Source organism: Schistocerca serialis, chromosome 3 (genome assembly GCF_023864345.2).
Source record: "Schistocerca serialis cubense isolate TAMUIC-IGC-003099 chromosome 3, iqSchSeri2.2, whole genome shotgun sequence".
In the NCBI taxonomy this organism is placed as follows: Eukaryota; Metazoa; Arthropoda; class Insecta; order Orthoptera; family Acrididae; genus Schistocerca; species Schistocerca serialis.
Window position 1 is genome coordinate 861,993,259 of NC_064640.1, and position 23,468 is coordinate 862,016,726.

A 23,468-nucleotide genomic window follows, 5' to 3' on the forward strand; every position below is an offset into this window, starting at 1 on the left:
AAACTAAATCAGGATCCACTGCAAGTACTAAGACAGTTAGGTGGGGGGGTGAGAAAACTTGGATTTCATGGTCAAGTTGCTGCGCATAAGCCACATATCACGTTGGTAAATGCCAAACGACGCCTCGCTTGGTGTAAGGAGGGTAAATGGGGAATGCCCGCTGAACATCATTGCCAGCGTGTGTAGTGCCAAAAGTAAAATTCGGAGGTGGTGGTGTTATGGGGGGTTGTGTTTTTCATGGAGGGGACTTGCACCTCTTGTTGTTCTGCCTGGCACTATCACAGCACAGGCCTTTATTGATGTTTAAAGCACCTTCTTGCTTCCCACTGTTGAAGAGAAATTCGTGGAGGGCGATTGCATTTATCAACAAGATTGAGCACCTGTTCATAATGCATGGTCTATGGTGGAGTGGTTACACGACAATAACATCGCTGTAATGAACTGGCCTGCCAAGTGTCCTGACCTGAATCCTATAGAACACCTTTGGAGTGTTTCGAACACTGACTTCATGCCAGGCCTCACCGACTGACATCGATAACTCTCCTCAGTGCAGCATTGTGGGAAGAATAGGCTGCCATTCCCCACGAAACCTTTCAGCATCTGATTGAACGTATGCCTGCGAGAGTGGAAGCTTTCATCAAGGCAAAGGGTGGGACAACACCAAACTGAATTCCAACATTACCGATAGGGGGCGCTACGAGCTTGTAAATCATTTTCAGCCAGGTGTCGATGTGTTAGTTACAAAATTTGGAGATGATGGTATTTCAGGTTGCCTCCTCCTAACTCTGTTACATCAATGCCATATTTAGGAAACACTTCATTGTGATGTTGTTGTAAAGTTGGGCAAGATTGAACAGTACCCATGCAAAACTTGATCTTGATACAGTAGGCAATGCTATTCAAGCAATTGACACTCAAGGAAACTGTCACTTATTGTACATTGCATTCCTATAATTTTCAGATTTTGGTGACCATATGACCGAATATTGTGACAGGACCGAATTTGTTAGCTCCTGTAGTTTTTCATACGTGTTTGCATGATCAGTGTTTGTCTAAAATACATGTGATTTTTCATTAATATGTATGTGGTTTTTGTGGTCAAATAGTCGAGTTTCATACTTCATATGTTCGTCAGAGTTCTACCAGTTGTTCATGTTGAAGTGTCTATGCTGGGGTCTGCTATAGCTTTCTGTAATTGACTGCTCTCTTTCTTTAATGTATAACTGGTACTGAGTACCTATATGCATAGCAGTAGCTCATTAATGTTTATTTATCTCAATTTAACGAATTTGACCATTTTTGTTCATATTAAATGTGATGACTTGTTTCTCTCCCCAGTCTGCAAATATTTGAAGTAAATGAAAGTACATTACCAATAACTGTATGATCATGACTACTCATACTATGAGTGCAGATTGTTGCCTTATGTCGATTTTGGTTCCTTGAAAAAAAGTTTATTAGTGTAATCTCACACAATTCCTAGGTTTTCTGCTTAGCAAACCATATCCTACCTCGATTCATTCAGATGTTATTAGTGTATAAAGTACTTGGTCTAAATTTAAACAGGAAATATTTTAGTTCTTCATTTTCTCTTGGCTTATTTGTTGATCAAACAGACCAAGGATGTACTGCCAGTTGATAGTGTCCAATGGACACAACATTTTGGTGATATAACATTTTGCCATCCTCAGGTGCACTGCTGAACTGACCATCTGCAGCCACACCACCAATGTATATCCCCTCCCACCATGAGCCATTCTCTACAAAGTCTGCACCTGAGGGCACGTGTCAATGGCTGCAGAGGTGATTGCGTCAGCATATGTGACAGGCACTGCCCTGGAGGCCACCCCAGTTGTAGAAGCGTGGGTGAAGTTACTCATTCCACTCTGCCCACCAGAACATAGTGTTTCCCGACTGTCTTCTTAATTAGACGTAGTGCTGATTCCCAAGTCCATCTGAGTTTATCGCCATAGTCTCAGCTGATGAGAGTTCCCTGGTACATATTTCAATGGCTTTTCTGTGACACTGTCCCAGAATTTCCATGCCAAAATCCTGGTACTTTCATATTCCATAACACAAGTCTCAGACAACTAGTGCTCTGTAACCATCAATTGTTAGGATACATTAGATGAGTGTGCTACTGGTGTGTCTGCTTTGATCTTTGATGGTGTGCACTGTTTGTCCAATGTATGTCTTGCCATTTAGGCATGGAATCTGAAATACCCCAGCCTTCTGTACACCTAGGCCTTCTTTGACGCACCCCAATAATGCCCATGTTGTATTGGTAGGCAAAATAAAATTTCTACTCGGTGCCTTTCCAGTACATGCCTGTTTTTTCCCAACAGTGTGCTGATGTACAGTTAAAAGGCAGTGGTTACCCCTTTCTTTATGACTTCTGCCATCTCCACAGGTTATACAGTAGCGCAGGGTGGCAGAGTGCTTGTAATCTTCCATTCCCAAGTCCAGCTGAGATTATTGCCATAGTCCCAGTTGATGAGATTTCCCTGGTTCTGTACTCAAGAGAGTCTCACACTTACATGGAAACAATTTACTTAGCATACCACAGTCTGGATTCCTGAAGGGTTGCTAGACTGAAAACGCTACTTATACATTCACTCCGCAAGTAATACAAGTCTTAAATAATAAAATATCGCCATTTGCTATTTTTTTGTAATCTTTCCAAGGCGTTTGATTGTGTACAGCATGTTACTCCCTTAGAAAAACTCAAGTTTTAAAGAATTGATGGCTTTCTGCACAGCTGGTTTGAATCATACTTATAAAAAGAATGCAAAGGCCTGTGCTGAAGAATTCAGAGAATGCTAAAAGGTTAGAAAATTTTAGTGACTGGGCAGAAATCACAAAGAGACTCCCACAGGGTTCAATTTTGGGTCCACTCCTATTCTTTATATGTGTGTGAATGACCTTCCACTTAATACTCAGCAAGCAGAATTGACAGTTTTTGCAGATGATGCTAGTATTATAATATACCCCATTAGAGAAAAATCGACAGAAGATATGACAAATGATATTTTCCAAAGGATTATAAAGTGGTTCTGAGAAAACGATCCCTCCCTAAATTTTGAAGAAAAAACGTTATATTTAGTTCTGTACAGCAAATACGAGTTGTACAAACAATTGATGTATCACATGAGCAGTCAGTCAATAGGGTCCAATGCTCCAAAATTATGGGTGAACATATTGATGAAAACTTGAACTTGAAGAAACATATTATTGAGCTCCTCAAACAAGAGACAACCTCCTGACATATTTTGCATATTTCCACTCAATAATGTATTACAGAATAATTTCTGAGTGTAACTCATCACTTATAAGGAAAGTACTGATTGCCAAAAAGCCAGCAGTAAGAACAATATGGTGTTCAGTCACAGACATCATGTAGGTACCTCTTCAAGGAGCTGTGATAATACATACATTTGTTAATGAAATTTATCACAAATAATCCATCACAATTTGAGAAGAACAGTGATGTCAGAAAAATCATCTTTATTATCTATCACTAAACATGTCAGTGAGAAACGAGTTTAATATGCTACTGCATAAATTTTGGATCATTTTCCCATAACATAAAATGCCTGATTGGTAGCAAAGAGCAGCTTTCAGATCTAACTTTAAATCATTTCTCCTGCACAACTCCTTCTCTACCATTGATGAATTTCTACTTAAAAGCTAGTAGCCAGAAGAAACTTGTTTTTAAGCGTAGTTGCATGAGTGGTAGTAAAAAATGTGTTCATTGATGTTAACATGAATCATGTATGTCTGTAAACTAACTCGTTTCACATCATTTCGATAACAGAATCATTCAAATCTTCTATGGATTATGTAACTAACGAACTAATTACTTAACTAATCGAGGTGTTCCAGTTCCCAGGTAATAATCTATGGATTTGAGATTGTGTGCATCCTGTATACTATCATTTTTAATACCCCATTCCTCTGCACAATGTGCAATGTGATGGCAGTTGTCTGTGAGCTAGTACAGGTCCTGAAACGCAATATGGCCAAGGGTGTCATCAGCTTTTCTCTTGACCATAACATCAAGGAATGGTAGTCTTCCTCCTGCTTCGATCTCTATAGTCAATTTGATGCTGGGATGAATGGATTTTAAATGTCATTATTAAAAATATGGAATAGAATATGAAAAGTACCTGTTCCTTTTAGGTGAGACCAGAGAACAAACTTGTAGTCATGTGTAACAGAAGAAACAAGTCGATTTCCAAATAGATGTGCATCTCTAGGTGAGAGTGGGCTGCCCTCTGTTTGTTAATAGTATTCTCCAATAAACAGAAAGTAGCACTAGACGACAAATTTTAACTTAATTTTTTTTTTACAAAGGTCAAAATGTTGATTCATATTGATTTGAGTGTGCTGAAGTTGAAAAATAGCAATTAAAAATCTGTATTAGACAAGCATAGCAGCGCCCAACACACATTTGCCTACCACACATTTGACACAGTTTTGGAGTTAATTTGGTACTCTGACCACAAAGATGGCTCTAGGTTTTTAGACGCAAGGTGTTGAAGTTTTTACTTTACTGAAATACTGATACACATATTTTTTCACATTTTATTCACTATTTTTAATATTGACAAAAATATCTAATTTATTTGTACAATTTAAGGGGAGCCAAAGCAATATATCACATCAATTTTGTCAGATAGGCTCCAGTCTTTTTAAATGTTTGGTAGGCTATGTCACTGAAATATACGTCTAAGCTATTCACAAATCACGTGAAAAGAATAAATCAAAGTACTTTAGACTAAGTACATGAATAGCTACAATCAATTTAATTCATTCAAAGACACAATATTAACAGTTACCTTCTTTATATCAAACGTTTTCTCCTTGCATGCCCCTTATGGGGAAGATGCAAGTCTTACTGCACAGTCCAGCAGAAATATGCCAACGTTAAAGCACTGAATCTTTCTTTGTATCGATGTTCCATTCCAGAGATTTGTTGGTGAAACCTATTACCATGTTCATCCCTAAATGCCACACAACTTTCAGGGAAAACATCGATATAAGAGTGAATTAAATGTATTGTGAGATGTTGCATTTCAGTTTTCATAGGCACATACATGGTCATTTACAAGTTAAATTTAATTTAAAGCCCTCATAATGCCCAAGAACAATGACATAGCTTTATGAAAGCATTGCCACACATTTAGCTCATCAAGACTGGGAATACACCCGAATTTCTGATCTCCATGTACCCTACAAACTTGTGGACCAATGATATGAATACTCCCTTCATGACAGTCTTAGCGCTCAGTCCAGGGAATTTTCCCCATGCAAGTATTCAAATGCTTATTCGTTGATCTTATTAACTACTTTTGCAAAAGACATACCAAGCTTCACCTGTAGTGGTGGTAACAGAACTCAACTGGGATTTACAAATGCCTCCCATGAGACATTTTTCTTGCCAGGCAATACAGTTTTTCATTGTGGCCATGTGTTGAAGTTTTTACTTTACTGAAATACTGATACACATATTTTTTCATATTTTATTCACTATTTTTAATATTGACAAAAATATCTAATTTATTTGTACAATTTAAGGGGAGCCAAAGCAATATATCACATCAATTTTGTCAGATAGGCTCCAGTCTTTTTAAATGTTTGATAGGCTATGTCACATGAACATAAACCCACAAGATGAGGATTCACAGACCTTGAACGTGGAAGAGTAGTTAGAGCATGGGACATTCCATTTTGGAAATCATTAGGGAACTTAATATTCCAAGATCCACGGGTCAAGAGTGTGCTGAGAATACCAAATTTCGGGCATTACCTCCCACCACAGACAAAGCAGTGGCCGACTGCCTTCACTTAACGATAGAGAGCAACTGCATTTGCGTAGAGTCAGATGAGTCACAATTTCAGTTGGTAAGAGCTTAGGGTTCGAGTGTAGCACAGAATCCACAGAGCCATGGATCCAAGTTCTCGACAAGGCACTGGTAGTGGTGGCTCCACAATGGTATGAGCTGTGTTTGAATGGAATGGACAGGGTCCTCTGGTCCAACTGATCCCATCATTGACTGGAAATGGTTATTATTGGTTACTTGGAGACCATTTGCAGCCATTCATGGACTTCAGGTTCCAAAACAACAATACAGTTTTTATGGATGGCAACATGCCATGACATTCGGCCACAGTTGTTCACAATTAGTTTCAAGGACGTTATGGAAAATTTGAGCAAATGATATGGTCACCCAGATCGCCCAACATGAACCCCATAGAACATTTACGGGACATTATTGAGAGGTCAGTTCAAGCACGAAATCCTACACCAGCAGCACTTCCGCAATTATGGATGGCTGTAGAGCCAGCATGGCTCAATATTTCTGCAGGAGACTTCCAACGACTTGTTGAGTCCATGCTACATCGAGAAAAAGAGGTCCAACACGATATTAGGACATATCCCACAACTTTTGTCACCTCATTATATGAGCCATTGATGCTTATTATTGTCGATACTGTGTAAAATATCTGTCATCATGATTTAACTTTCCGTTTTAGGGCTGAATATGCCACTAGGATGGGAAGAAATATGTTGCCATTATGTAATAGCACAGCTATCAAAACAATTTTGGAACCATCTATGAAAAGCCTCCAATCGTCCTGTTTATATAAGTGATACTGAGTTCTTGCATCAAACTCTCAAAATCTGTTCAGAATGTTATTACATTTGTTGTGTTGAAAAATCTTTCGAGTAGCTTTTGACACTGGTGAAAAGAACATTCTCGAGCTGTATTTTCCAGAAGATTCCAGTCCATTACACGAGGAGATAACAACAGTTCAGCCTTATGTTTCGGAAGGTCCAACTGTCTAACAAGACCTCTGAGTTCACTTTGCGTAATTTTGTTTATTTCACTAGATGATGTTGGTGTAAACATGGGTCGTTAGATGTGGAAGGATGGTATGTATCTGACTGGTCTTCATCTTCACTGTCACTGTAGAAATTTATTGTTGCAACTACTGGAGGATTTGGAACACCCACCCCACCCACTGGTCGCATCACACTTGGTACATTAAGATACTGTATGACGCTCTTCTTTTTCTTGGTAAATCCTTTACTAAGCGGAGGCACCAAGCAGAAGCAGCAATCCTTTATATGGTTCGTAGATTCGCGCCAAATGGCCTGCACTGCAAAACGCATGGAAATTTTTTTCCTTTCATTCATGCTCGTATAGTTAATGAAAATATTGTACACCAATCAGGAGCCCATGTCTTCATTCGTCCCCTATATGTCATCCGAAATATGCTGCTTGGGACAATGTTTGTTTTCTTTGTCCAAACACAGCATCTCCTCATGCGTAACAAAAATTGATGGTGTTGTTAACACATCTGTGGGGCATAGCGGCAGTTTTGATTCTACACAGTAGCACACAGAAAAGTCGCTATTCACAATGGAGCACTCTGGAAGGCAAGGAACCTCAGACTACGTCAGCTAGTAACAGAACACTGCTGTAATATCGCATAGAGAACCTGTTCGTTCACCAGTTGATAGGCTTAACTCTCCTCAGAGCATGGCAGGTTTCACGACGAACTTCTTCATCTGTTTCCAGCAGTAGTCGCACCAGCATCAATTCAACTGCGCTGCCAATGTCCACGAAGGATGAGAGCACAGGGGTGGAAGCAATGTTAAGTCTCCTCTCCAGAACTAAAATCGCATCACCACTCATCGAATTCGTACATGGAGCACTTCACCAAAGAAGCCCTGAAGTCATTCGAATCAAATTCACTTTCTTTTCCCATTATGAAGACGGCTCATTCATCATTTGTCTACATGGAAGGAACAAACTGCATGACTTCCTCGGGGATCGGAAATCCATTCATACCAACATCAAATTGAGTATGGAGACCGAAGCAGAAGGCAATAAAGGCATATAGGCAATGAGTGAGAAAGGGCTCTTCATGCAACACTGTCTCTGTAAAGATACTTCTAAAACAAATAGTGACTGCTACACTGTTGGTTTAAAGCAAAGCATAGGACTACAAATGAAACACATTTGAGTGTCAAATCCTTCAAAGAGTACCGCTGCAGAATCAGAACAAAAGAATCCACACAAAACCTGAAGAAAATCTGGTCATATGTAAAAGCTGTAAGTGCTACCAAAGTTCTTACAGACACTCACAGGTGACACAGAAACCGAAATTGAGGACATGAAGCAATAGAAGAAATGTTCCTCTGCAAAGGAAGAACCACAAGTGCTGACCCAACTTAATTCTCACATCACTGCAAACATGAATGATATACATAAAATTTTCAGTGGCATTAGTTAATTAGTTTTTTATTTCAATGTTTCATTTATATGATTATTTGTAATGATGTGGAACTAGTCGTTTTACATTCATATTACATATTCTCATGTAAATATGGCTACATGCTGAGCATTTACAAGACACAATCAATAGCAATGTGATACAAACGGTAATATTACTGATGACATTGCCACTAAAACAGAGTTACTAAACACAGTTTTCCGAAATTCCTTCAACAAAGAAGACACAGTAGATGTTACAACATGAACTTATAAGTAGATATCCTCAGTGTAACGAAGCAACTCAAATGACTTAATAAAGGCAAGTCCCCCAGTACAGAATGTATACCAGTTAAGTTCCTTTCAGAGTGTGCTGATGTAACAGCTAAATACTCAGGAATCATACACAGTTGGTCACTCGATGAAAGATCCTTACCTAAATATAGGAAAGTTGCGCAGGCCACATTAATAGCATAAAAAAGGAAACAGGAATAATTTGATGAATTACAGACCCTTATCACTGATGCTGATGTGCAGTAGAATTACGGAACATATACTGTCTCCAAACATTATGAATTACCTAAAGAAACACATTGTCAGCACGGATTTAGAAAATATTGTCTTGTGAAATATAACCAGCTCTTTATTCACGTGAGGTAATGACTGCTATCGACAGGGGATTTCAGTATGATTATATATTTCTAGATTTCCAGACGGCTTATGACACCGTTCCTCACAAAGAGACTTCCCATCAAACTGTGTGTCTATGAAGTATCATCTCAGTTGTGTGACAGGACTTGTGACTTCCTGTCACAACGCTCACAGTTCATAGTAATCGACAGAAAGTTATCACACAAAACACAAATGATATCTGGTGTTCCTCAAGGTAGTTTTATAGGCCCTCTGCTGCTCGTAATCTATATAAACGATTTAGGAGACACTCTGAGCAGCCCTCTTTGATTGTTTGCACATGGTGCTGTCATTAACCAACAAGTAAAGCCATCAGAACATCAAAACCAATTGCAAAATGACTTAGACACAATATCTGTGTGGCACAAATAGAGGCAGTTGACTCTAAATAGGGAAAAGAGTGAGGTCATGCACATGTGTACTAACAGAAATCCGTTAAATTTCGGTTACACAATAAATTACACAAATCTAAAGGCTGTCAATTCAACTAAATGCCTAGGAATTACGATTACAAACAACTAAAACCAGAAGCTGAAAGAGGTCTACTAAAAGAGACTGCCTACACTAAGCATGTCCATCCTCAGCTACAGTATTGCTGTGTGTTATGGGTTCCTTACAAGATAGAATTGCTGGAGGACATTGGAAACGTCCAAAGAAGGGGCAGCTCGTTTTGTATTATCGCGATATAGGGGAGAGAGTATCACAGATATTATAAGTGAGTTCAGGTGACAATCATTAAAACAGAGGCGTTTTTCACTGCGACGAGATCTTTTCACGAAATTTCCATCATCAACTTTCTCCCATGAATGCGAAAATATTTTATTGACGCCAAGCTACATAGGAAGCAATGATCATAATAATAAAATAAGAGTAATCAGAGCTCGTAGAGAACGATTAGCATTCAATTTTCCCAAGAGCTATTCGAGAGTGGAGCGCTAGAGAAATAGTCATAAGTTTGTTCGATGACCCCTCTGCCAGGAAGGTAAGTGGGAATTGTAGAATAGTCATGTAGATGTAGATGTAGATATATTTTGTTAATGGAGCTGTGAATTAGTAATTCATACACATCACCCTTACCAACCTATATAAATAGAAATTATTCTATGGAATAGGAGTTGTCTAGGAGAAACTTTTTCAGTCTGTTTTTGAAGTTGATTTTGCTGTGTGTCTGACGTTTTATGTCTGGGGGTAAGTAAAAAAAAATTTGTTAGAAGTGCTGAGCACCCTTTTCAGCTAAAGACAACCATAATTGAAATAATGAATGTGCCTTGTCTCCTACCTTCCAAACTTCACAGAAGCATACCAGCCCACACTCCGCTGCAGAGTGAAAATTTAATTCTAGAAACATCCCCCAGGCTGTGTCAAAGCCATGTCTCTGCAATATCCTTCCTTCGAGAAGTGCTAGTTCTGCAAGTTTCGTAGGAGAGCTTCTATGAAGTTTGGAAGGTAGGAGACGAGGTACTGGTGGAAGTAAAACTGTGAGGATGGGTCGTGAGTCGTGCTTGGATAGCTCAGTTGGTAGAGCATGTGCCCACAAAAGGGAACAATCCCGAGTTCGAGTCTTGGGCCGGCACACAGTTTTAATCTGCCAGGGCGTTTCATATCAGCACACACTCAGCTGCAGAGTGAAAATTTCATTCTGAAAATAATAAATGCCACTTTTTCTTCTCAAATCGTAATTATGTATATCACTGTCTCTGTTGCGCTGTAGTGATTTATTTATGGCGAACTTAATGTAACTGTAAATGTCGTGTGACTAGGGTCTCCCGTCGGGTAGACCATTCGCCCAGTGCAAATTTTTCGATTTGACGCCACTGCGGCGACTTGCGCGTCGATGGGGATGAAATGAAGATGATTAGGACAACACAACACCCAGTCCCTGAGCGGAGAAAACCTCCAACCCAGCCCGGAATCGAACCCAGGCAATTACGATTGACATTCTGTCACGCTGACCATTCAGTTACGGGGGGCGGATGACAAACTCAAAAAGGGGGTAGATGTGTTGTCAAGTAGTAATTAAAATACCTAAAAATTTTAAACAGATGTCTACAAGACGATCACGAGTGACTACAACATATTACTCTTGCAGGACATTTTTTCAATAAATATTTTCTTTCTTCATGATGAGTTATAACCGAAAATTATTAATTCTATATTTCGTTTCTGACTGAAAAATATGCAAAATATGTTAACTGATTTGTGTCTCCTCAAGATTTACAATGCTTTGACGTGCAAATATGGCTGAACTGACTTATTTGAGGTATCTATATATGTGTTTTTCCAGTTCAATTCTCACCATTATGGACACTTAAAACTTTTGAATTTTTCACTCTAGTTATGATTTACATGCCATGTATTACATTCACCACTGCTGTAGTATTTCTAGATGTGCAGAACTGAATATGTTGTACTTTTTTTAAATTAAGAGTAAGACCATTTCCAGAAAATCACTCAACGGTACTTATAAGAATATTATTTATCATTTCTTCTATTGCTGCATATGTGTCTGGATTGATTTAAATACTAGTGTTACCTGCAAAAAGAAATAATTGCTCTTTTGTATATTAGGCAGGTCATTTACATTAATGGAGAACATTAGTGGGCCTAAGATTGAACCTTGTGGAAACCCATAAGTGATTTCTACACTGTCAGAAAAATAACCTCTGCTTGTATTGGTTGAATTATTAAGTAAAAGTAGGTGCATTCTTTTGGTTTAATATGGCAGTATCCAATGATTAACTATACCATCAAGTCCACAAAAGCTGAATTTATCTTTGAGTGTAGTGTATTGTGATTCAGAGTCAAATACCTTATGTTCAACAGTGTTCCTGGGCACATAATACAACAGTACCAAACGGTTACTGTTAGGGTAGTTGCTCTAACAACATCAAATACAAGTAAACCTGCTGCATCTCTACCCATGGTTACTCATATTTTTAGTTACTTGGGCTATGCACACCTCTGTTTACAAAGACTAGTTCGAGTTAGTCATTGTGTCGAGCTGTGCTTGTCTGTCTTTATGCCCCACAGCTAATTCGCTGCAGATAATGATCTGTAGCTGTGATCATGCAGTCAAATATTCTATGTATTCGCTAGAATTGTGAGTTAATAAAATACACTTAATATACAATAAAAGTTAAATGAATAATTTAATAACAAGAGTTCTATTGTAACTGTAATTGATGTAGATAACAGAAAATTATGTTGAATAATGTTTACACAAGAAGGGACATCTCAAATAAACAGGAAGACGTCCTACGATATTCAATTAAAATAGAGACAGTAAATACCCTTATGAAATTTGATAGAGTTATGTAGAGAGCATCACAAGAAGGGTAGCAAAATCCCCAGACCAAATTGTAGTCAAACTAAGTCCATTTCTTAATCTCAGTACACGAAATATGCATCAGCTTAAACTAGTTCAGAGTTTAATATGATGATTTACAGAGTAACACACATGATACAAAGAAAGTTAACTCATACTCTGTCTATCTTCAATTCTGTAATACAAGCAGAAGAAGTTAGAGTCCTGCTCTGGAGCACATTCAGGCCTCTCGAAATATAAAATCCCTTCAGAAGTTAAAGTATGGTAGTGTTGTACTAATTTTCTATTCCTAGTAAATATCAACAGTACTTTACTTCCCTAATTCCCCTTTTGGGATGGAAAAAAAAATTACTCCATGGGAAAAAACTCAAAACATGCGTACTGTACCGCAAAACACTTTTACATTCCAGTATCTGCTAGAGATTTTAATTAACTCTTAGGTTATATTCGCATAATGCTGTCTAATGTGACATAAGAATCAAATTTCTGATGACAGTAAGAATGAACAGAAATGTTAAACAGTTTCTCACAAGCCTAAAAAGTGTAAGTACACTGAAATGAGCATTTCTTTTAATCCCTATAATAATTATTCGGGTTTCTATCAGCATTCTTTGGAAATAGAAAAAGTTACATTTTTGACAACTGCTGCAATTTATAGTGCCATAAGGAGTTAAAAATATGACTGCATTTTTATTTTGAATTTGCTTCTGCTCTTCATTTACACAGTGCACAATCGTTTCACATGTCATATGCTAGGTGGCACTACAGTAGAGAACCTGCAGAGAAACTGTGGGAGCTTCATGGCTCAACAATGAGTGAGAACACAAATAATGTATTGAAACTGGACTGTTTGGATTGTCATATACATTTTCGCTATATCGATGTGTTGCAGTGACATTAGTTCTCATAGTTGTATACATTAGAATGTTTGAAAAGTTATATTGATTTTAGCTGTGTCATTGTGTTGCAGTGTAATTAGTTCTTACAGTTGTTTACAAATTATCTGTTTTGATTGTGTAACGATAGTTATTGTGTGGATTTAATGTAGTTATAAAAAATCATGGAAGTGCCACCTAAAACAAAGATCTACAGACAGAGTAACAGAAAAGAGTGGGAAAACTATGTGGAATTCAAGCATAGGTTGAAGCCTATGCCAGATAACTCAACAAAAGCCTATTGTAGCTATTGTCAGTCCGAAATGTATCCAAAACTTAACATTTGAAGAAGCATTTGGAAACGAAAAAACATAGAGCAAAATATGAACTTACTTCTCAAAACAATATTGTCTCTAGTAGCAGTAGCAACACGTAATTCTTGTGTGACACCTGAGTGTACATTAGCTTTGTACATTGCTGAAATGGATCAATTTCCAATATCGATCACTTGAATGATGTGTGTAAAAAATACTTTCACGATTCGAAATCGACAAATGACAAGCAATTACACAGAAGAAAATTCACAGAGCTGATAAATTATATTCTAGAAGCTCATTTCAGAAAGGCACTCCCAAGTGACACAGGTGATCAGAAATATAGTTTATTATTAGATGAGTCAACAGATGTAAGCATCAGGAAATATCTTGGGATCGTCATAAGATAATTTAGTTTAAAAGAAAAAAGGAGTGTCTGCGTTTTTACCTTTACAGTCGCCGGAGAGTTCTGATGCTGTTAGGGTGGTATCAGCACTGATACAGTGTTTAAAAGTTCATGACCTTAAATCACAAAATTTAATTGCACAGGAACCAACCATGCAGCTATCATGATTAGTACAAAGGAGAGGCACACAGTAGTCAGTCACAATCCCATTAGTTTTTATTTTACTTGCAAATCTAGGTTCTGGCTATAAATAGCCATCTTGGTGCATTTTCGTTAGGACTCAACAGACTGTGCTGTGAATCTGTTGAGTTGTAACGAAAATGCACTGAAGATGGCTATTTATAGCCAATATCTATGTTTGCAAGTATAATAAAAACTAATGGCATTGGGACTCACTGCTGTGTGCTTCTCCTCCCTTACATTTTATGGTCGCTGTGCACAACAGTTCCTGAAGGAATCAACGTTGATCGTGATTGGTTCCAGGTGTATACAATTCTGAAAACGCAACATAATCTTCCACACCTAATTTTGATATCTTGTGTCTGTCACTCATTACAGGTGGCAGTAACACATGTATAAGAAATTACTTTGCCACGAAAATAGAGTTTCTTGCCAGGGAAACCCACAATTGGTTCTAATACTCGTCAGAGTGCCAAATTGAGCACAAAAATATTTTTGAGCTAATAAATTGCAGAGATGTACCATTAAAAATACTGAAGGCATGTGACATATGGTAACTCTCTACCGACCTGGTTATGGCAAGAATTTTATCAAAGTGGTATGAACTAAAATTGCATTGTATGACTACCAATGATCGATGTTACACAGCAGAGATGCTTTATGATACGTACTCACATGAACAGAATCGAATCTATATTTACTTTCTGAAAACTATTCTCGGTAAGGTACAGCAGACAATCAAAATCTTCGAGAGTGAAAAAGCAAACCCTATAAAACTGTTAAGTTCTTTAATGGCTTTTTTATGTTCATTCTGCCAAATAATTCTGTTGGCGATGGCAGCAGCAGCTGGCCAAGACTACACAGATCTCAAAATTAGAGACCACCTCAATCTTGTCCTCTACTGCAGATATCTTTTTGAGTCATATGTGCAGAAACTTCTCGTAAATCATAATTTCTGTATTGATGGAAGAAAGCTGTGTTTATTTTTATGTGAAGTTAGGAGAAGAAATCCAAAAACCACATCCAGTCAGTGACAAAGCTTTAGAAAAAATTATGTATATGAGTGAGGAATAAACTTTGAAGCAATCAAAAGACAGTTCATTAATTGATCTTGTAAAGGAAATGGGATACTCTGAAGAAAAAGTTGTCATAATCTTGCAGCAGTGGCAAACTATTCACTTCATTCATTGAAAGCCGCTAAATGGGGACACTATTTTCTTTTGGGCTAAAGGAGCCAAATATACTAATACCATTAGAATAAACATCTTCCAGGATTTAAGTAATTTAGTTATTGCCGTTCTATTCTTATCATATTCTAAAGCTAAAGAAAGAAGGATGTTTTGCTCAATGAATATTATGAGAAATTTTGGAACAGACTCTGAACAAACTGCATATTCTCTTCTTCTCATCTGAGCTCAACTGTATAGTAAAAACGTATGTTGCTCGACTTATGATCTCCCAGAAGAAGTAATTAATCAAGTCGCTAAAGGAAGAGCAGCAGAAACTGTAGAGGCTTCAACTTCTTCTTTAGTTAATGCAGTTGATAATCTTGGAAATTTCTTATATGATTTTGAAATTTAGGTAAATATATTTTCTGCTATGAAAGCAAAGTGTAACATATATACCATGACATGTAACATCAAAAGTTCAAACAGTGTACTCATATTTGTAAATAACTTTTACTAAGCGACCAGCAGTGAAATCGCCAAATGTTGGCTGTTCCTTACATAGTTTGAGTGGGACTAACGTTTATATACAGAACAGGCGATTCTTTTGGAAGTTTCAGGATTGGTCTTATAATAAAAATCGGAGTTAAGCGTGCATTATCTGGGCTTTGAATGTAACATGTTTAAAAGGTCACAATGTACATATTTTATTTTAGTAATGATCTCATTTGTATAGTAACAACTAGAAAATTTTAATAGCCAAAAAGATAGTTTTATGTTCTTTCTTTCAAATCGAGAGCCTGAGGCCCAAATAACTGCAGTTTTAGTTAAAGGTATGGTTCACAAATGTAATTTTTTTCAGGTTTTTGTAACTCTGCATATGTTAAAACCAATTTTGTTGTTAAAATAATAACATGTTTTCAGTACCATATATCAGTAAATTAATATAATTTGTAATCTTTCGTACAAAGTTTGTTAAATGTCATTAGAATAAAAGCTAAACAGTATAATTAAAAATCTCTTGTAGTAGCCTACATTATCGTCTGGTAATGCCCAAGAGCCGAAAATAATTTTTAACCCCCAAAATATATTTGATCTAAATAAAGTTTAGCGGCATCTAACGAATTTTTAGTGAACCTTATTTTACTTACCTAGTAGATTTTTAACACTGGCTAGCGACTTTAAATGTTATGCAATGGCAACATTGCGTGGCATAATTGCTCTTTTCGAGAAAAACGCAACTGTGATAACAGTACATTAGACGTAGCTTTTTTAGTATTCTCACAATATAACTCAATCCTCGTCCATATATATAGAGTATGCTAAATTTTTCTTTTCTGTTCTGTTTTCCAGTAAAACGCACTATCAGATTTCATCTCATAACTGTTATTCAAGGTTATTAAAAGGAGCTGTTATTCTGAAAATTCGTTTGCGTTATTCCTAATTCATCTAAAATGTCGTTGCCGTTTCCGTTTCTTACACTTCTATAGAAATATGTAGCGAGTAATTTTTTTGGCTCCATTACTTCTTCCGAAGGGGACCTTCCATAGAATAAACATAAATTCGAATAGTCAGTTACGTTTATATCTGGCTAAACCAAGGAGGTGTGCAATTACCAACACGAAGCTGATGTTTTAGTAGTTTCGTATCATAGAGAATTATTGGACAGTCAGTGCTAACGGACACTGGTTTCCTAACTGAGGTTAGTAGAGTTCAGACGTCGCCCTGGCCATCTGGATTTTGTCAAATTTCTCCAGGCAAATATCAACATGGTTCCTTTAACAAGGCCACGACAAATTAATCAAATTTGACTTACCGGCACGCTTCGTCTTACTATTCTCGCACCGACAGGAGAAGTAAACTTTACGAAGTCCTAAAAAATTAGTTCCTACATAAAGAGCTAGAGTAAATTTTAGATAGGCCCACAAACGTTCAAATATTTTTTAATGTGTTGGGAGGGTGTCTGCACTTACCCAAATTTAGCCACTCGCAAAGTGCAGCCAACGATTCTCGATATCATTTTTGCGTACCATTTAGTGAAAGATCGACTTTTTGACAGAGACAGTAGGGAATGAAAGAGAACCATGGGAAAACAGACGGGTTTGCAATATTTGTCACCAGTGTAGTAGTAACGTAAGAGGGTGTTGTGTGCTGTTACCAACCGAATCATAGTTGTTGGAAACAGCTGTCTACTGTTTCACGTTTCAGTTCTCTATACAAGCGAACATAATTAGGTTCGTGACCGTGTAAGCTTGGGCTTCTTTTTCTTACGTTCTAATGTTAAACTTACTTTAGGCGTAAATCATTGCGGAATGGATTATGATAACAAACTACCCGGTGTTTTTAAATAATAAATCGACCATGATTTCATTTCTGTGGGGAAAGAGTTTCAAATGAAGTGTCAGAGAGTTCCTAGTAATGAATACCTTGTTGGCCAGTTTTTATAGCTTTTGCGATGATCGGTGGTGTAAATCAAATGTAATGTAACCCCACCTCTCATTCTTTTTTTACTATGACTGCGAAATGTGTTAGGGCGGCGGCAGCGGATACGATATATGGATTACGGAAATGCCACGTTAAGGATAGTATTATAAGGCGTTCTCGAAAAATCCCTGTCGAAGAAGACTGTAGCTACTACTTACAACTTCTGATCCTTTTCGTGCAATGTCGAAAGCTCGCGACAAGAAATCAGTGGGAAAAACGAGCTGTTTAATACAGTGATGTCATTTTTGACAACGGAACAGAATAAGCGAAAGGGAGAAACTGACGTCGCACGAGAGATTTTATACTGTAGAACCCGATTCAGCCGATAGACGGAAGACCAGTGTGACGTCAGTAGCGTCTAGCAGCACGCACAGGAGTATTGTTGTTCTTCTGTCGCAGGACTGTTTAGCCCCGTTTCAGTCAAATCAAGTGTTTAAGTGGTTCTGTCTGTAATGACAATGTTTACACCTACATGAATTGCGATGGAACTGCCTTAATGAAAGTGTAACACAAATTAGTGCTAATATGCCATTAGGAAACGTTGACTGTGAAGGACACATCTAAACTTGTAAGATGCAAATCAGTGTAAGTTGTTGTGTGTATTATAGCCTTTTTCCCGCAGTCCATTCACACATGCAGTCCAGGTTGGATGAGTATACATCCATGAGATCATTAAGGCCGATCATCCCAAAAGCCTCTGTGTAAATGGCAAGCAAGGGGCTAGAGAATATCCCAAATGTCTCTGAAAACCAATTCTTAAAGCAATATATTTTTCACAAGCTAAAGGGCAACTAGAAACTGAAAGAAACAAATGGTGGGAAATACTCTACTCAAATATGCAGTGAATGTTAGAATTTTAGAGTGATGAACATTTAAGTGGCCACACAGAATGGAATAGTTATGTTCCTCATGGGTACTATATCTGAGCATTATTGTGCAAAGAATTAATGTTCACTCTGTTGAATACATGGCCATTGATAATTTTTATAAATGAGGTATTTCAGTAATTTTTCAATGTAAATGATATGTAACCTAATGAATTGGTTCAGAAGTATGAAATTCCTAGTCCTAAAACCGTATAATCTTGTTTAATACACTGAGGTGCAGCATTGTATTGGCTGCATTCCAGTTTATAAAATACTGTTTGAGACACGCGTACAAATATTAATACTTGGTTGAGAGTTTCATCAATAACATTCTCTGGTACACTAATAAACTTCAGATGCTAAAAGTTTGGTTTCCAGCACTATTTTTGTGAAATGCATAAAATATTAATAGCAAATCTTATATTGACGTTCCATTACTCTGAGTAATCAGAATTTTTTTGAGATGAAGATGATGAATATGTATAAGAGGCCCCGCCCTCCTCCCCCTTCCCATGCCTCTCTTTTCACATAATGTTTTTAGGTTTACAATTGTATTTGCAATTTTTTATTATAATAGTAAAGCCTTGAAGCTTTATGGCAGATTAAAACTGTATCAGATGGGCTTGACTCTGAAACTTTGCCTTCTGTTAATGTTAACTTGGTGTTTTTCATGTAGTCTGACTGGAGTTTTCTTCTGCATTGTTAGTATGTACTTGGTCTTTTATGCTATTTACATTATTTTAGATATCAAGCTTTTTAGAAGTAAATAGTTATGTGATCACAAAATAAATGAGGAAAAAGAACTTTTTTAAGTACGTTTTGTGCTGAATGAGACTACCAGAAAATAATTGGTGCAGAAAGTATGTGTAGTTGTTCCCTACAGTAGACTTTCTGGATGTTTTTGAATACACGGATGTATTTGATTTTGGGTGCATACGCAATAAACGTGACATTTCATCTTAAGCTCATTTTAAGAAAAGAATGCCAAACACTGCTAAAGAATTTCTGCCAAGTTATTTGCAGTAAGTTACCTAGTTTTAAAAATGTTTTAGAACATAGTGTTCACTGCCAGTGATTAAGTGATAAACAGCCAGTCAAATCTTCATACCAAAATAACACCCATTACTGGCACAAAATTAGTATTTTGAACCAAAGGCAAGAGTGTGTGTGTGTGTGTGTGTGTGTGTGTGTGTGTGTGTGTGTGTGTGTGTGTGTGTTTTCCATTCAAACCAGCCATCCAACACCTTAAGTACTGGGTTATATAGTACAGTCACTCTTGTACTCAGATTCTACATGCACGTAAATTTTGTCACCACTCTTGCATTAAAATCTGGGATTCATGACCACACTGCACAAAGTGCTTAGAGTAGTTGCAGGTGGTGCATGGTAACTTTGCAAATCATATTGTTTCTGGCATGATACTATTAGCCCAAGTTTGCCGTAAGCTCAACGTGGTAGTTGCTTTTTTGCTTGTTTTCATTAGTGTTTGTGGGGATGTCCTGTGATGTGGGATGCATGTACTGAGAATTGCTTAAGTTTGGCAGTGTTAAAATTTTTACAGACTGAAACCTGTATCTCAGAAATTGCAGTAGCTGAAGTTTGTTTGTTTCACTTACTCATGTTACAATATTTGGCTTCTGATACTCCTGACCAAAATGTTCAAATCTTTTTTGGAGTAAGACCGTAACATTTTCTGATTTGGGTGCTTGCCACTGATGTTAGATTAAACTCCCACATAACAGTCATTGTTGTCCAGGAAGTTTTGAACACAGCACAAATTGGTGTGGCTGACAACTAAAGTGTCTTGATACTGTGCACACAATATGGAGGCTCTTACTACTGCCTGTGACCAACAAAGTACTGATTTCATGCCAGTAATGTGGTTATGTTAGTTATTACACTAATTGATAATGTGAGATAAATATTGTCATGCCATGCTTGAGCCCCTTGTGATATTTTAAGTCACAAGGTCAGAGGGTGCTTGTAAAACAGTGACTGAATCTTTCCTTTAGATTTCATTTTTATCTGAAAACCATTTTGTAGGAACGATTAGCTTGTAAACAATCTTTTTGCTTAATTTATGTATAGTAATTTCTATTCTGGATGTAGGCCTAATAACCATATCTGTGCTGATCTGTTGTGTATACATTTTAACCAAATATCATGATGCCAATAGAACACTAATTCGATGCATCCCCTGAAAAATGTTTTATTGTTTTGATAGGATGTACATGTTGCACTTTTACTGTTAATGTATTTTTCTTTTGATTTAGATCATTGTGCTTATCTTGATAATGTGTTTTCAGGGAAGTAGTTTATGAACTGTGGTTACCACAAATTGGTTGTTATGAAATGAAGTGTTTGAAATCAAACATCAATGTAAAACAGTGTGACTGTGATAAGTGAGTGTAGCAATAAACAAGATCTCTGGTCATGGAAGAATCTGAATCCTTAGTGGTTGATGTGGATCCTCGTATAATTAATTTTTCAGAAGATATATCATCCTGCGGCATTGGTGATGGGGTTAAAAATATTTTTCCATGTAAGCGATGTGACAGATCATTTCCTCTAGAGCAGTTACTCATTATTCATGAAAGCAATCATGACAGAGAAAGGAATTTCCGTTGTGATATTTGTAACAGCAGTTTTTACTGTAAAGGTGACTTAAGTAAACATCATGCTGTACACATTAAAGACAAGCCATTTTCATGCATTATATGCAAAAAGTGTTTTTCTCGGAAAAATCTGCTTAGAAGACATGAAAATATTCATAAGGAAGAGAAAAAATTTTCTTGCAAGAAATGTACCAAACAATTTTTCTTGAAAGAGCAACTCAAATTGCATCAAAAGGTGCACAGGATATCTAAAAAATTTTCCTGTAAGATTTGTAGAAAAGCATTATCATCAAAGCGTTCTCTAGTGCGGCATGAGGCTCAGCATGCAGGAAAGGCTCAATATGCATGTGATTACTGTAAAAAAACTCTCTCTTCGAGTGCAGAACTTGCAAGGCATCTTGTCTCCCATGCAGGAAGCAAACCATACCCATGCAAAATTTGTGGAAAATCATTTTCACTGAGTCACCATCTAACAAGGCACTTTCGAAGTCATGCAAGGGATGAAATTTTCACTTGCAATGAATGTCAAAAGACTTATGCACGCAAGGAGTCTTTAGAAATCCATTTGCGAGGCCATACTGGTGAACGACCTTATGTTTGCCACCTTTGCCAGAAAGGATATTATTCCAGCACACAACTTAGTCGCCATATGAAGATACATGCTGGTGTAAAAAATTTTACGTGTGACCACTGTGGAAGTTCGTTCATTAGAAAGGACCAGATGAAAAAACACATAAAGAGTCATATGTACTGAATTTCCTGTAAGGGGACATGATGTCGTAAAATAAAATGTAAATTATGTGCAAGCAAAAATAACTTAAGTAGCCCAATTGTGAGCTTCTGCTGTTATAGTTAATTAGTATATTACGCTTTTCCATGTTGCTGTTTACACATTTTATATCTGTTACATGATTATGTATTTTCATGTTATTTATTATGGGTGTCTGTTGTTAATAAAGATGGGCATCCATCTGTAAGCAGTGTTTCTGATGTGCTTAACTGGAAATCATGTGGTGGAATTCAAAATATACACCATCACACAAAAAATGTAACACTTTACTCTGTATGTGCCGGCACACTTGCATCAATGCAAGTGACAAGTCAAATGTCTGTTAGATGTTTTTCTACGGTGAATATTTGTGAATCCAAAACTTCATGTTAGTTGTGTGACATACTTTATCTTTACCTGATACTGCGTTTATTAGGAAGCAGTAAATCTATATATTGTGAAACCCCCCATTGACATTGTGATATGTGAATGTTTTGTTTTCCAGCTGCATGTGTGAGGAATTGTTTTGCAGCCACAGTGCCAGGGAAGCCAAAGGATTTATACTTTACTTTCTTGTTGCCATCAGATAGTTTTATCTGCTGTTTTCCAATGTCTCGGGCTGTTTTCTCATAACATACAGTACAATTTGGTGGTTTTGTTGGCATTTGTGTATTATATAGGTGGTTGCTGAAAAGTGATAATGGTGTCCCAAATTCACAAGCTGTAATAGTATTTCGAATTCATAACATTGAGTTCCCTGTTTAATATTATTTCTTAATGCTTGTAGTTACTTGTGCAGCACAAAATTCAGTCATTTCCAGCAACTGACAACAAAATGTTCACAAGATTAACATGATCTTCCTTTGCACGTGCACACATCACCATTTTCCTCTAATTTACCCCCTTTATTTTCCTCTCCTTTCCTTACCCTTTCAGCCCTTGCACTGTGTTAGTGATAGTACTTTGTGTGTGTGTTTTGTTTCAGTAAGATTTGAACTTAGTCACTTGTACAAAATCTTATCTGAAAGAAAGAAGGAAAGCAAGCAAAAGCTTAAAAGGATAATGAATTTCTGAGTGAGGCCGATGTAGTATTGAATGAATTTTTGTTCCTGACTATTAATGTTGAAATTTTTGTAACAATGTGAAAAACCAGACATTTTTGCTGCGCACAAAAGGGGAAATACATCTGTTGTAAAAAGTTAATCTGCTTCTATTACTCTGTATACAAAATTACTTTGAAAAATCATGCTAGTGGTTTTATGTTTTATTTCTTCAAGCATTTGTTACTTGTGGTATTCAATGTTAGTAGTTGGTCAGTGGCTTAAAGGACATCTGTATTATTTGGCACTGAAAACAGTAATGGCATTTGGAAAGATTGAAATGTGATGTAGTAAGTTTGTATCCTGTTTCATCAATCGGCATATAACTGAGTAACTCGGGACTATCCAGAGGGCTTTGCTTAGTGGTATGTTGACAGGTAAGGCAAAAAGTAATCT

General features: G+C 37.1%; 1 protein-coding gene across 3 annotated transcripts; it reads left to right on the forward strand.

Moving 5' to 3' along the window:
• Positions 1-17,308: 17,308 nt before the first annotated feature.
• On the forward strand, positions 17,309-23,175 carry LOC126470996 (gastrula zinc finger protein XlCGF52.1-like). Of its 3 annotated transcripts, none has more exons than XM_050099045.1 (2): positions 17,309-18,307; positions 20,895-23,175. In XM_050099045.1, exon 2 carries the CDS (start codon positions 21,022-21,024, stop codon positions 21,955-21,957), a length of 936 nt encoding a protein of 311 aa, XP_049955002.1. In that variant the 5' UTR covers positions 17,309-18,307; positions 20,895-21,021; the 3' UTR covers positions 21,958-23,175. The 3 variants fall into 3 exon arrangements, with proteins under 3 accessions (XP_049955002.1, XP_049955003.1, XP_049955001.1); XM_050099046.1 differs by having other exon boundaries at positions 17,309-17,484; XM_050099044.1 differs by having other exon boundaries at positions 17,309-17,472.
• Positions 23,176-23,468: the final 293 nt, after the last annotated feature.